Source organism: Pecten maximus, chromosome 9, assembly GCF_902652985.1.
Source record: "Pecten maximus chromosome 9, xPecMax1.1, whole genome shotgun sequence".
Taxonomy (NCBI): domain Eukaryota; kingdom Metazoa; phylum Mollusca; class Bivalvia; order Pectinida; family Pectinidae; genus Pecten; species Pecten maximus.
The window spans coordinates 10,078,801-10,091,574 of record NC_047023.1 but is presented as its reverse complement, the minus strand read 5'-3'; the positions used below and the strand labels follow the sequence as shown (position 1 = coordinate 10,091,574).

The window sequence follows — 12,774 nt, the reverse complement described above, 5'->3', positions numbered from 1 at the left end:
CATACTACCTATAGTCCTCGAGGCAGACCGCTGTTGGACTTGAGCAAGTCTAGAATTACAGGTCAACTAGATTACAGCACCGCATGCTTGGTTAACTAATAGCCTGTGGTACACCTTGTATCAACATTGGATTTACGTTCGGTCAGTTTCCCCTCAAGGAGTATCTATCATTCCATCATGTAGGAGTATGAAGCATGACCTTGAACTTTACTTACGAAACATTGTTAATTTAAAAACAACGCATCTGTCTAGGTATTTAAAGCTTTAAAGGCAAAACGTCTCATCAGAGTGTAAAATACGGCGGAACAGAGGTGACATGTTCCGCCGTAGTAAAATGTTGTACAAATATAAATTAAATAATTGTAACGTAGCTCAGATATTTTAAAAATCTCCATTGTACCACCATCAATAGGTAACACTAGATTTGTCTTTTATCCAGGACCTTCTGTTTGATGGATACCTTGAGAGTTGCTCTACCGTGTGATTGATAGCCTGGAGGTTGAGAGACAAGTGTAATGATCGTAAAAGTGTGTCGCTGTTAATGACATATTGACGTATATGATCTAAACAACACGTTCATGAGATCTGGTATAAAACTTACAGAGTTTAACTCGTGTACCGATGTGTAGCTATTCAAGTTGTTTGTTTGTTTGTTTGTTTGTTTGCTTGTTTGTTTGTTTGTTTGTTTGTTTGTTTGTTTGTTTGTTTGTTTGCTTGCTTGCTTGTTTGCTTGCTTGTTTGTTTGTTTGTTTGTTGTTTGTTTGTTGTTTGTTTGTTTGTTTGTTTGCTTGCTTGCTTGTTTGTTTGTTTGTTTGTTGTTTGTTTGTTTGTTTGTTTGTTTGTTTGTTGTTTGTTTGTTGTTTGTTTGTTTGTTTGTTTGCTTGCTTGCTTGTTTGTTTGTTTGTTTGTTGTTTGTTTGTTTGTTTGTTTGTTTGTTTGTTGTTTGTTTGTTTGTTTGCTTGCTTGCTTGCTTGCTTGCTTGTTTGTTTGTTTGTTTGTTGTTTGTTTGTTTGTTTGTTGTTTGTTTGTTTGTTTGTTTGTTGTTTGTTTGTTTGTTTGCTGGGTTTATCGCCCCGTGAACAGTCAGAGTCATTTTGAGGCGGATCTCCTTGTAAACTTGTAGTGTAGTAGTTGATGACTAGCTCACTGAACAGCATAGGGAAGGCCCGTCGCATGTCACCCAGAGAGTAAAGTGTCTTGTCCACGACAGCACAGACCGGCGCGTTTCTCAGCTTCTCTAAAAACACAAACCGACAAGGTCAGAAAGCGAACCACACACCTCGGATCTTGACCTGTGATTATGAGGGCGACCGCTCTTTAACTGACCTCTCACCGAGGCCCTTATAGAATTTTAAACCTCAGGCTTCAATTATACATACAATTATACCATAACAAATATATCATGATGCTTGACGTGAACAATTGAGGATGTGTTTGATGTTTACAAAGACGAAAGATACATGTAGCATCCCTTCTATGTCAACTACAAGTATTATCAGCTTGATTAATCTTAATTTAATTATCAAAATCGTAATTTGCAATAACAAACATCACACATATCGCTTGTTATTTTTCATTTTAACTTAAACAAAATGTAATATGTAAGTTTTTTTGAGTTATAGATGTTTTATAAATACATATATATTCCGAGAATTTGATTCCCCAATATGAAAACAACTAAATCATTAATTATATTCCTGTTCTAGGAACACAGTTCCTGACACCACAGTAAATCCTATTATAAGAAAGGTCACTTTCACTAATCTTATTTCACTAGAATTGAATTCACGAGGAAGAACTTCAAAGAAGGTTACGTAAAGAAATGTTCCACAGGCTATGCCTTGGAGAATGCCTTGTACAAGGATAGATACTTCAGAAATCCAAAGATCAATTATTCCAATTCCAATTCCAATTCCAACAGGAGAAGATAACCCAAATATAACTACAGACACTATTATGGCGGGCCTCGATAGTTTACTTTGAACCAAGTTCATGCCCAGACTGAAGCTGAGAATTCCTTTGTGTAGTAAGAGGGCGGTGGATACCCCCAGAACCGACATTGTGCTCCTCTGTAAACCAACAGCTAGTCCTTCAAGCAACGAGTGGAGCGATACTGCTAGCAACAAACACAGTACACGGAGTGTGAAATACTGATGTACAAAGTGGATATGGCTATCATGGCTGCTTTCTTTGTCCAAACTATAAGAGGGTGAATAGCAAGGCCTGTCATTAATTCCCGAGGATGAATGTTCGTTAGTTACTGCTCTGTCACAGTTATCTACATGATCGTCCATAGTTCCATGGTCATTTTCCACAAGAGATGTTTTACTACCGCTGATGTGACCAATAAATGTTTGTTTTGATTTTCTTTCCTTTACAAAACAAATAACCTGTTCGATTGTCAGTACTGCAAAGAGTCCAATTACCATAGCAAACTCTGAAACAGGAAATTCAGTTTTCAATTGAAGAGCATCCAGTGCCATTGCCAGATCTCGTCTGACATCTGGCAGTAGTCCCAATAGACATGTGGCCAAGAAGACGCCAGCTGCAAAACAACTCAGTATACTTAAAGTTCGCCTATAACGGGCTTGTTTATGGAAACTTATACCACGCGCGGTTTGTGTCTGCATGCACCTGAGGATGAGTAACGGTAACAATCCCAGACCAAGAGTAAGCACAAACAGTCCTACGATCACCAGGAATTTCACAACTTGGACATCCAACATGTTGTCAGGCGAGACTGCCAATACACATTACGGAATTATCAGCCCAGGTAAGATTAAGTTAAATCGGCCGTCTGCCCTGGTGCTTAGGGCTATAATACACATCTGTCACCATCTCAATGTTAAATTTAGAATGACATCCGGAAATATCGACAAATGATGGCCATAAGGACAAATCCTGAAAAATAACTACGGATTTAACCGAGAAATGTGTCGTTCTTGAGGTTTTATCAAAGCATAGCGTTGAGCAAAATATTGATTGGCTGTGACAGCGGCAAGATAACACAACGAAGACAATTTTATTCTTATATTTTCTGCCCTAACGATATAATTAAATTATAATTCAGTATGGTACGGTAGGTATGATTAACCTCAGGATTTACCGTGGAAATCATAGAAAAAACTAAACAAAAGGCTGTCAACACATGAAAGGAGTTTATTGTTATTTTCACAAAATGAAATGATATAACAATACCCTAGCTTGACACGTGTTGATTTTCTTTGGCGTCGTAACAACAATTCACATTGTTACTGCTTAACAATCATTTGTCATTAAAGAACAATACATCCAAAATAAAGCAATGATATACATGCGAAAGGATGTCAGTCATTCTTCGAAAAGGATTGTGGGATCACGCGCTATGTCGCGCCAGAATGGGTTGTCTGATGAACGGCATGTGAAGTCCTGTTTCAATCCGTTGCGCTTCCACTTTCAATCCGGCACCGGGATTTGCTCGATCACGTGGTTCGATTCTGAGAGCGTTTCTAGCAGCTATACCGGGGTCTTCCTGGAAATAGTTGAACGGTAAGAGGAAGAACCCAACATCCATCCCGGGGGTCGGGGTGACTGGGAGGTCCTCTGTATGAGGTGTGTGGTGTATCCCTAAAGTCACCCACGTCACGAGATCCTGGTGGTAAAGAGAAATCAACTGTATGAACGAGTTATCATATTCTTTAAAGTAGATATGTGAATAAATTAAAGTAAGATATTTTTCTTAAGATATGGATGAAAAATACAAAGTTAGAATATTAACATAGCCCCCATCATTTTATTTTCAACATATTATACGCTTTGTTCATTAATTCGATATTGTATCGTTATAAGATTCCGTTATGATGATATTCACAAACATCATGATATGATTGAAACATGCCATAATATCATTGTGCTCTTCAGTATATGATGGATACGACTCTAACAAGCGTCTTCGGGAATCCGAAGTAAACGGAACGTTGTTACTACCGCCAAATCTGACGGATTACTGCATCAGTAGCCCGAGTTTCCTCGGGCCCTGACACCATGTTTGGTGTCAGAGCCAGAGGAAACTCGGGCTTCTACCAGCAGCATCGCGTCATTCCTTGTTACGCTGAACTCAGAGTTCTGTTTGTTAATGAAGACAAAGCGACTCGTCATTTTTGATATAATATTTCAGACATAATTTTTACGGAACTACATATGTTAATACAGTCTTTGAAAGTGCTTGTCTGAAAGTAGCATATAATCACTAGGTCCGGCCTTATTTCATTTACCCTGGTCCGACCGTCTGGGCTGCGATTAACGAAAACGGCACTATATACTATAATATAATGATATTTTGAAATTTTATGGTGTCTGTGAATAATATAATTAATAGTATAACGACAAAATGTCGAATAGTACAAAAAAATACACTGACTCATACAATGACGAAAGCATATAATTAAGTGTTGAAACTTGATAGTAAAGAGATAACATCTTCTCATATATTGATCAAATTGGTTAATATAACGATGAACTATATCATACAAAGACAACGGCGTATAATGTAACGGTGTAATTCAATCACATAACGACAGTATTAAATCGTATAAGGATGGAATAAAATCATAAAATGATGTAACCATACAATATAGATTTAATGCTGGGTCCATGTACAATGGAACCCATATCATACAATGATAAATTCAAAGCATCTTATGCTGGTATCAAACAAGTCGTTGATGAAATCAAATAACATAATGTGATATCATATAATATATTGGTTAAAGGGACATTCCTTCGTTTGAATAAAGTGTAGGTCGTCAAAATTAAACTTACTGGAAAATATATATTAAGTAGTAAAAGTTATCTTTTCATTAATACATTAGGTTTACTCTTAAGATCAACAAAAGTTCTTCGGGTGTTTAGTCCTGAAAATTCTTAATTCGACCCGAAGTATCACTGATTACCGCAAAGACATAGGTATTTGTCTACAATACGCATTTTTCCTGTACATTTCGGCGCTGATTTCTTTACATTGGTTTATAGTGGTAAATTAAATCACGTGACTGCTATCAAATCATACCTTGTTGAAATCAAAGAATATGTTGGTGAAACCAAATTATATTATAATGATAGCATATCAAATAATGATAAAATCAAATATCATCATAACAAAATTAAATCACTTATTGATGAAACTATATTATATAATGAAAATGACATGCCATATAATGACAGCTATGGCGTTCCATTTGATGATATACAAACCTCATCAACAATAGACTCATTATCGTCCAGAAAGTCTTGGAACTTTTCGACAGGTTCTGCTGTGTCAAGTGCGGCATACTTCGAGCTGCTGAATGCTTCCGTCTCTTTCCGGCGAGTCACTGCCATCTGATAGCGCGACCAGGACATGGAAGGCTCATTACCGTATCCCTCCGCTACCAGTGACTTGCTCATTCCACGTAGCAACACACGATACGATTTGTGTATGGCCGTATTTATTCGTAGATCTGTTGTTATAAAATGTGAGATATTTTGGCGAATTAAAATCATATTTGTATGCAGCGCTCAATTCATCCGGCTTTACATTATGACTGAACTTTGTTTGGTGATACTGTTGCCCATTGATCTTCGACCAAATATTGTCTACCGATTCTGGCTCAATATTTAGAGTAGCAAAGCGATTACTTGTACCCATGACATCCAGGTCGACTTTGAAATGCACGAGATGTTGGTGAAGATTTCCGGTGATAAAGTCGTGTAGACGATACCCATATGGATCCTCTTCCGGTCTGTAATAAGTAGTAGAAATAAAACCAGTAGAAACAACTCGAACCTGGAAGGCACCATTTTGGAAAAATCGAAAATCAATTATGTAATCGTAATTCGCCACAGTTAGAATTGTCCTAAAGACGAGAAGAATACTCTCCATTCCCTCGTACGATGTCTGACTAGAAGGATAGGAAGTTGAAATGTCGGCGATGTGGGTCTCCTGTGTTCAGTTCAAATATACAAAACACATTTCTCTTGGTGGACGGTTCGTCAGACTCATCCGTAAGAAAGGAGGCATCCATAAATGTGGCGTGGGACGGACAGTCTACTCCAGGAACGAGGGGGCTGGCATTGGCGCCAATGAGATCATAAGAATCGAAAAAGTCCGCAAACATTTGTGCTGGATTATTAGCCGAATAGAACACACATAACTCTTGTAAGCCAACCTCATATATAATTCGTTGATCATCATACCGGATGTCGTAAAGTTGTGGTCCATACGCACTGGACATTCGGAAGTCGAAACTCCAGCGCATGTAGGTTACGTGATTATAATTCACACTGTATCGCTTTCCGTCTGGTTCAACTTGGGTAGGGTTTCGGAGAGGTTTGTCCCAGAACGGCTTTCCGCGTCTTTCGGCTTTTGAGAACGAGTTGTCATGATGTGGATCAGGCCAGGGTGTTCTCGTTATATTAAGGAACACACGAGATTTGAAATCATCTATTCCGTTGTAAGAGATACCTCTAAACCATATTACTTCAATAGAGATCAGGGAATTCTCCGTTCTTACTAAAATTGAAAAATCTAAATTGTTCAATAAATAATTCTCTTTGTCTCTTGTTAACCACAGCCACAACTTGCGTGTTTGCTCACCGCTAACACTGGGCGACATGTATGACATGTAGCTCAGAACGAGACATTCGGAACCGCATTCGCGTAACGTTCCGCCGTAAATAGTACGTAGATGCTCGCGAAGTTTCGTATCTAGTTCCTGTTCTACGAATGAAACAGCCTTGCTGAATTCTCGACTACTGAAGGGCCTTAATGTGAAGGGAATTGAGGATGGCCTTCCGGGAACTTCTTTCATATATGTCGGACTTGGAAGAGGACCAACGATTCTTTCGATGACGTCAGGAGGGTCTTCAGCACCTCTAAATATAGTCACAATTGCCTCCCTAGCAGGGCTGTTTATCCGCCACCATCTAAGTAGTTCAGTACGTCGTCCTTAGAGGGCAGGTATAGCTCTGCAAGGTAGCAAAAGTTGATGTCAATCGTGTCGGAGGGAGGACTGGTAATGTTGAGGGACTCCTCCTGTTTTAAGTAAGAAACAAGACCGCGGATTTCAGTGGCTGTCAGGTCATGAAACACAGATGGTTCAGTCGGCTCGCCCAGGCGGGTCGTATCATGATCTGGGTTTAACAGTTGGGGCGAGTCTGGTGATTCCTGATTCTGCGCCACCATGTATACGATCACTGTCAATAATACCACTGATAACAGCGATAGTATCAGGGTTAAGAAGCGCCATTTGTATTCGCGGTGATTATCTTCTTTTTCGTCCGCCATTTCACTGCAATAACAAATGTCTACGCATTAGAATATCAGTTGAGACTTCCGGTGTGCTGGTACTTACCACCAATATCAAGCCATATTTAGCCTAAATTTTCTTTATTATTTACAATTGTACCAATATTATATACTGCTAAACAACATTCTATATCTGGCTCGTGAAAATACTCAGATAAGCCAGCATCCTACTACTATTTCAATAATGATTACCCCATAAATAGAGTATATGTAGATCCGGAGAACCCTTATGCGTCTCATCCATCAATTGTTTTTTTTTGTTTTTTTTTTTGTTGTTTGTTGTTTTTTTGTTGGTTTTTTGTTTTGTTTTTTGCAATATGCTACAATATTTACATTACTATTCCCCATTCCAAACTTCCAAGTAAGACCTTCATTTTCTTGTGACGAATGTTTTCTTTTCAAAGAAATGTGATCAGTGTTGAAAATTACATAATTGTGAACTCTACAGGGGCATACTTAGTTAGAAATACGACTAGCGCCCAGAGGAAAATGATCGAATCAATAATCGACATCTTTGTTGAGTTTGGCGACAAGATCTTCGAACAAATTATCAGCATTTTCCATGGAAACACAATGTGGTCGTCTGTTTGTGCGATTTCATTGACCATGTCGATCGGACATTACCTTATTTGTCTTGCAACGTAATCAGTAGGAACAGACTACACCTAAGCTGTATTTTAAGTGTGATGATTTCGACTTCTCATTTGTTGATTTCTAGAAAGTAACACCCCTGCTTCCTCTACCTATTAAAGTATATACCCCTGTTGATTCCATATTCAATGACCATAATTTCTGTGGCTTCTTAGAGAGAAATTAATAACACAGGGTTTCGAGAAATTGATAAGGACTATGGGAATGTTTTTTGGCAGACATCACACTCTTATTTTGAAATTGGTCTATTTCTTTCTATGACGCAAAACATGTTTGGTGCTTGTTGATGTTGCTAAAAGCTCCGTAGTCACCATCCTAGGTCTCATTTTGTGAATGTGACGTATCGTGATTTAACAGAACACACGTACCCTACTGGGATTTTTAAGCATCATTGAAGTTATGTGGTTCTAAAAGTGTGCCGTCCAAAACTATGTAATACGTTCTGTGCTGATTTTCTCGAAGTAAATTTAGATTAATAACTTTTCCAGCTTTACATGATTTTGATTTGATTGTAGTAATAGAGTAAGGAATGATAAATCAATATCTTCATTGAGGATAAATTTCGTTTTCTATTTGATTTCAGAAGATTTTATTGTGCAGATCTTTGCTTTGTTGTTTGCTTGTTTGAGTTGTACAGCCCATCGACAACTAGGGTCATTTAGGGCCAAACAATAATATCGTTTTGATTGTTTATGTTAAAATCAGATAAACTTGGTCATTTTTAAAAGCATACGTATTTTATATTTAGATCATTAGGTTTAAAAAGAAGGTTGGTTAAAAATGATCAAAATATATAGATACGAATAGATTATGTGAACTTTGTGATATATATAGAACGTCAAAGGGAGTAAGGTAAATTACATCAAAGTCTATAGAATAGATCGATTTCTTTCAAAAAGCTAAATATTGTTTTCGAACCAAGGAAATGAAAAGGGTTCATAATCTTTGCTACAATGGGAATTAAGCAACATGCATACGAGCCCTATCCCTACAATGATAATAACAGTACATATACATCAATACATAAAACTTTAAAAAAATAACTTACGAGTGGGAAATAAATTCCATATCCAACAATTTCGAGTCGTGTGACCTGTTTCTACCACAATAATATCGGCTTGAATCAAAGGGAAACGTGCCCAAGTATAATTTCGCGTATGCAAATAAAGTGTACCGGTGACGTCCGGGACCCGGTGATGTGACGTCATTAGATTATTGATGACGTCAATAACAATTGCAGCTTGGGTCAAAGTTCACCGTGCTAGCCAACCAAAATGCGTACAGAGTTTATACCACGCGTGGTATAAACAGATTGTTAATCAACAGCTGTAATGATTAACTGATGGTCTGAGAGTTGAATAACACAGGGTATTGTGGTAGAAAATGATTTATACAATTTGTATTAAAGATGAAAGTGATAATTGATAAATAGTACTATATGAAATAAATCGTTATGACATTTAAGTCTTGTATTCATTTCATTATGTATACATTACAGTTTACCACTATACTTCAGAATTCAGGTATTGTGATTTGTATCTCTGAAGTAACATTGAACCTTCTCTAAAATAATTGTTTGTGATAAGATTGTGCATTTTAGATCCGTACAAGAAAGTTTGGAAGGTTCCTTTTTTATTCATTGATTTATAATATTATTACTTATCCTGGTTTATTAAAGTTTTTTTAAAAGATATGCTTCACAGATAATGTAAATCAATCGACAAACTGAATTCAAAACCAAACCAAATTGATAGTTTATCTCCTCATGAACTTGGAATCAAATTTCTGATAATGTCCAGTTTCATGATGACGAATAAAGTGTGATGTCATTATTCAGTATGACATACAATCATTAAACAGCCAATGAAACCAATGTCTGATTCCATGAATTATAAACGTTCCAACAGAAACAACAAGACTGAAATGAATAAAATAATGTAAAATTTAGATAGTACTAGGCAATAAATAGGTTTTAAAGCATATCTATTTATTTTTTATTAATGTTTCTTTTACTTTTATTGACTCCCATATCACTTTAATCAAGAAATATCACCCTGAATGGTCCTCATGTTGCGTACCAAAATATATATCTCATATATCCTCATAAAATCAAATCTGTTAGTTATCTCTGGAAATTCGTTTCATACGCACGATACTGAAGCTAATGTGCATTTCTTTACGTAAAAACTTGTACCTGTGTGCTCTCCGTTGTATAATATTCAACCTGTCCTTATATATATATATATATATATATATGTTTTATACATGCATGGACCTGTGCCGTTTTTTGCATAATAAATGAGATGCTTCATGCAGGTAAGTTAATACAGATATGCACAAATATTTACCTTTTTTATCGTTTTTGTTTCATGAATTCCCTAAAAGAAAACACCAGAGCGTGCAACTCGTTGTCAGTTAAAACCTCTGATTTTTTGTGGTGTTGCTTTACATACATGTATCAGCATTCAATTGAATTCATTTCCAAATGCAACACAACATATATGATTTTAAGCTACATATATATTATACAATAATTCATGAGGATAGAGTGGTGGGGAACACAGCTGAATTAACTATGACTTAAACTGAAACATGTATATTCACACACTCAAAAACGTAGTTCATCTCTAGATGCAGAATAACCTTACATCAAACATTTTATTGTGGCATTTTTTCCGACAAGACGTGAATTAAGTTTTCTATTAAAATTTCTTAAGGCTACTTCATTCGTGCTCTCAATTAAAATAATTGATTCAACTTGTATCAAGAATGGCGCCTTTAAAAAAAAGATTTAATATATACTTTCCTCAATTCGGAATAAGCGGGGCACAATGATATAAAATGAGATTAATTATCAACTTCTCTTCTATTACATAATAAACACAGCTTTTGGCTCTTGGAATACCTTATTATCTTTCCGTTTCAACATTAAATGAATGAGCATGTACCCTAATCTTAGTAGTTATATTTTGTACAGTTAGAGACTTATTAACATAGACCTGTAATTCAAATTGATCAACAATATGCTTACATAGAACACAAATAGTGGAGTTTTCAAAGTTGTTCTCAAATCTTGGATAAAAACATAGTGTACCTGTTTAGTGAAAAGCAACAAAAATGTTTTCATTATGGATATATACTTGGTCAACCGAGCCTCGTAAAATCCCACACTAATGAGCTCTTTCTTAACAAGATGCATAATAAATCGTTTACAATTATATTTGCTTATACTATGCCCCAAAAGGTCATTATAACATTGTTTTAAAATAAAGTCATCGGTATTCAACAATTTAATCCGATATTTCATGGCTGCAATCTTACGGATAATTTACAAAGGGACGCGACCAAGCTCTGAGTAGACCAAATAAGTATCAAAGTTTTTCTTAACACCAAACACTTATTTTAAGACAATAACTGCAGCTTCTCTAACTGGAGTGCCGGAAAAAATCCCCAAGCTTCACACGCATAATTTTGTAAACATGCTGACATAATGTCATTTCAAATAATGACAATTTAGTCTCACTATGTATTTATTATGTAGTCAATAAGTACCATATGAAATAAAGTAAAATTGACATATTAAACAGGAATTGTACACTTCTTATCCATGTATACTTCTTGTCATCATGGTAGTTTGTTTACATTTTACTTTGAACGATATGGAGTAAATCGGGGTTTTGTTCATTTAAATACATTTTTGTCTGAATACTGAATACTTTATATCAAAAATGCTTTAAATGTTTAAAATTTCTTTCAATTACCAGCAAGGAAAATTAATAGTATTAACAAAAGATACATCATTCTAAACAGTGGTTCTATCGTATGAGCTATGCGGACTAGCGATGGTTCTACAATATGACATATGTGGACTTATTGAAATGTGAAGTCTATGCTATCAGTTGTAGTCAGTCTAGTTAATACTAAATTAAATTATTTTATTAGCTACGTTTTTTTTAATTTTTCGATAAAACTGTATCGAAGCACACCTTTTTAAAAGAAGAGTTAAGTTGTCTATTGGTACATAGAATAAGATTAGACATTGTAAAAGTTTGTCATCCGGTGAGCTCTTTGTAAAGAATTAATTGAATGCAGGGAAAGCCCCTTCAAAAGTTGGAAATAGCCCGATGATGCAACTTGAAGGTCATTTAATGAAATATTCATTGCAATTAACAAACATATTTCCGCAAATAAACATATGTATTGATTTAGGGCCTGCATTCACAATTTTTTTTTTTTTTACAGTTTTTGACATTTAGGTCGAAACAGCCCAATATACGCAATACTTCGTTACCAATTAAGTTGAAAATTAGCCCAAGATAAGAAAATTCAATATCTATAACATTGAAAGTGCAATGTCCATTTGGATAAATAGTTTACCCTCCCTAAATACAACAATTTTCGTTTTGTCCACGTTAACATCTAAATTTCATTAAACAGAATACGAATACAAAAAAAGTCAAGCGTGTTTTGAGGGTCATCGATATCCTCCGACCTCATTATGATTAATGTTCTCAAAGAAAACAGTTGAGCTTGCAAGTCGCTGTCAGTTAAAATAATATACTGAACACTTACCATCACAGGGGATTCGACCTGCTTTCCTCTGTGTTGATTTTCGTACATATATCCGCGTTTTAACAACAGTCCTGTCTGGCCAACCTTTTAATTCCCACACATTGGTCAGGTTTGATCACACCTGAGTGACCACCAGGTAAATTCATGGTAAAAAGTGGTTACTTTTATTTCGCAAGCTTCAAGTCTTTCAGTTCATTATCAGAATGGCTAATGGATAGCTACAAGCT

The 12,774-nt window shown here is 36.0% G+C and overlaps 1 protein-coding gene and 1 pseudogene across 1 annotated transcript; both read right to left on the bottom strand.

The window, feature by feature from the left end:
* Positions 1–1,020: 1,020 nt before the first annotated feature.
* On the bottom strand, positions 1,021–2,884 carry LOC117334776 (zinc transporter ZIP1-like). The gene has a single exon (XM_033894576.1). It carries the CDS (start codon positions 2,724–2,726, stop codon positions 1,686–1,688), a length of 1,041 nt encoding a protein of 346 aa, XP_033750467.1. The 5' UTR covers positions 2,727–2,884; the 3' UTR covers positions 1,021–1,685.
* A 292-nt stretch (positions 2,885–3,176) lies between these two features.
* On the bottom strand, positions 3,177–12,646 carry LOC117334775 (annotated as a pseudogene).
* Positions 12,647–12,774: the final 128 nt, after the last annotated feature.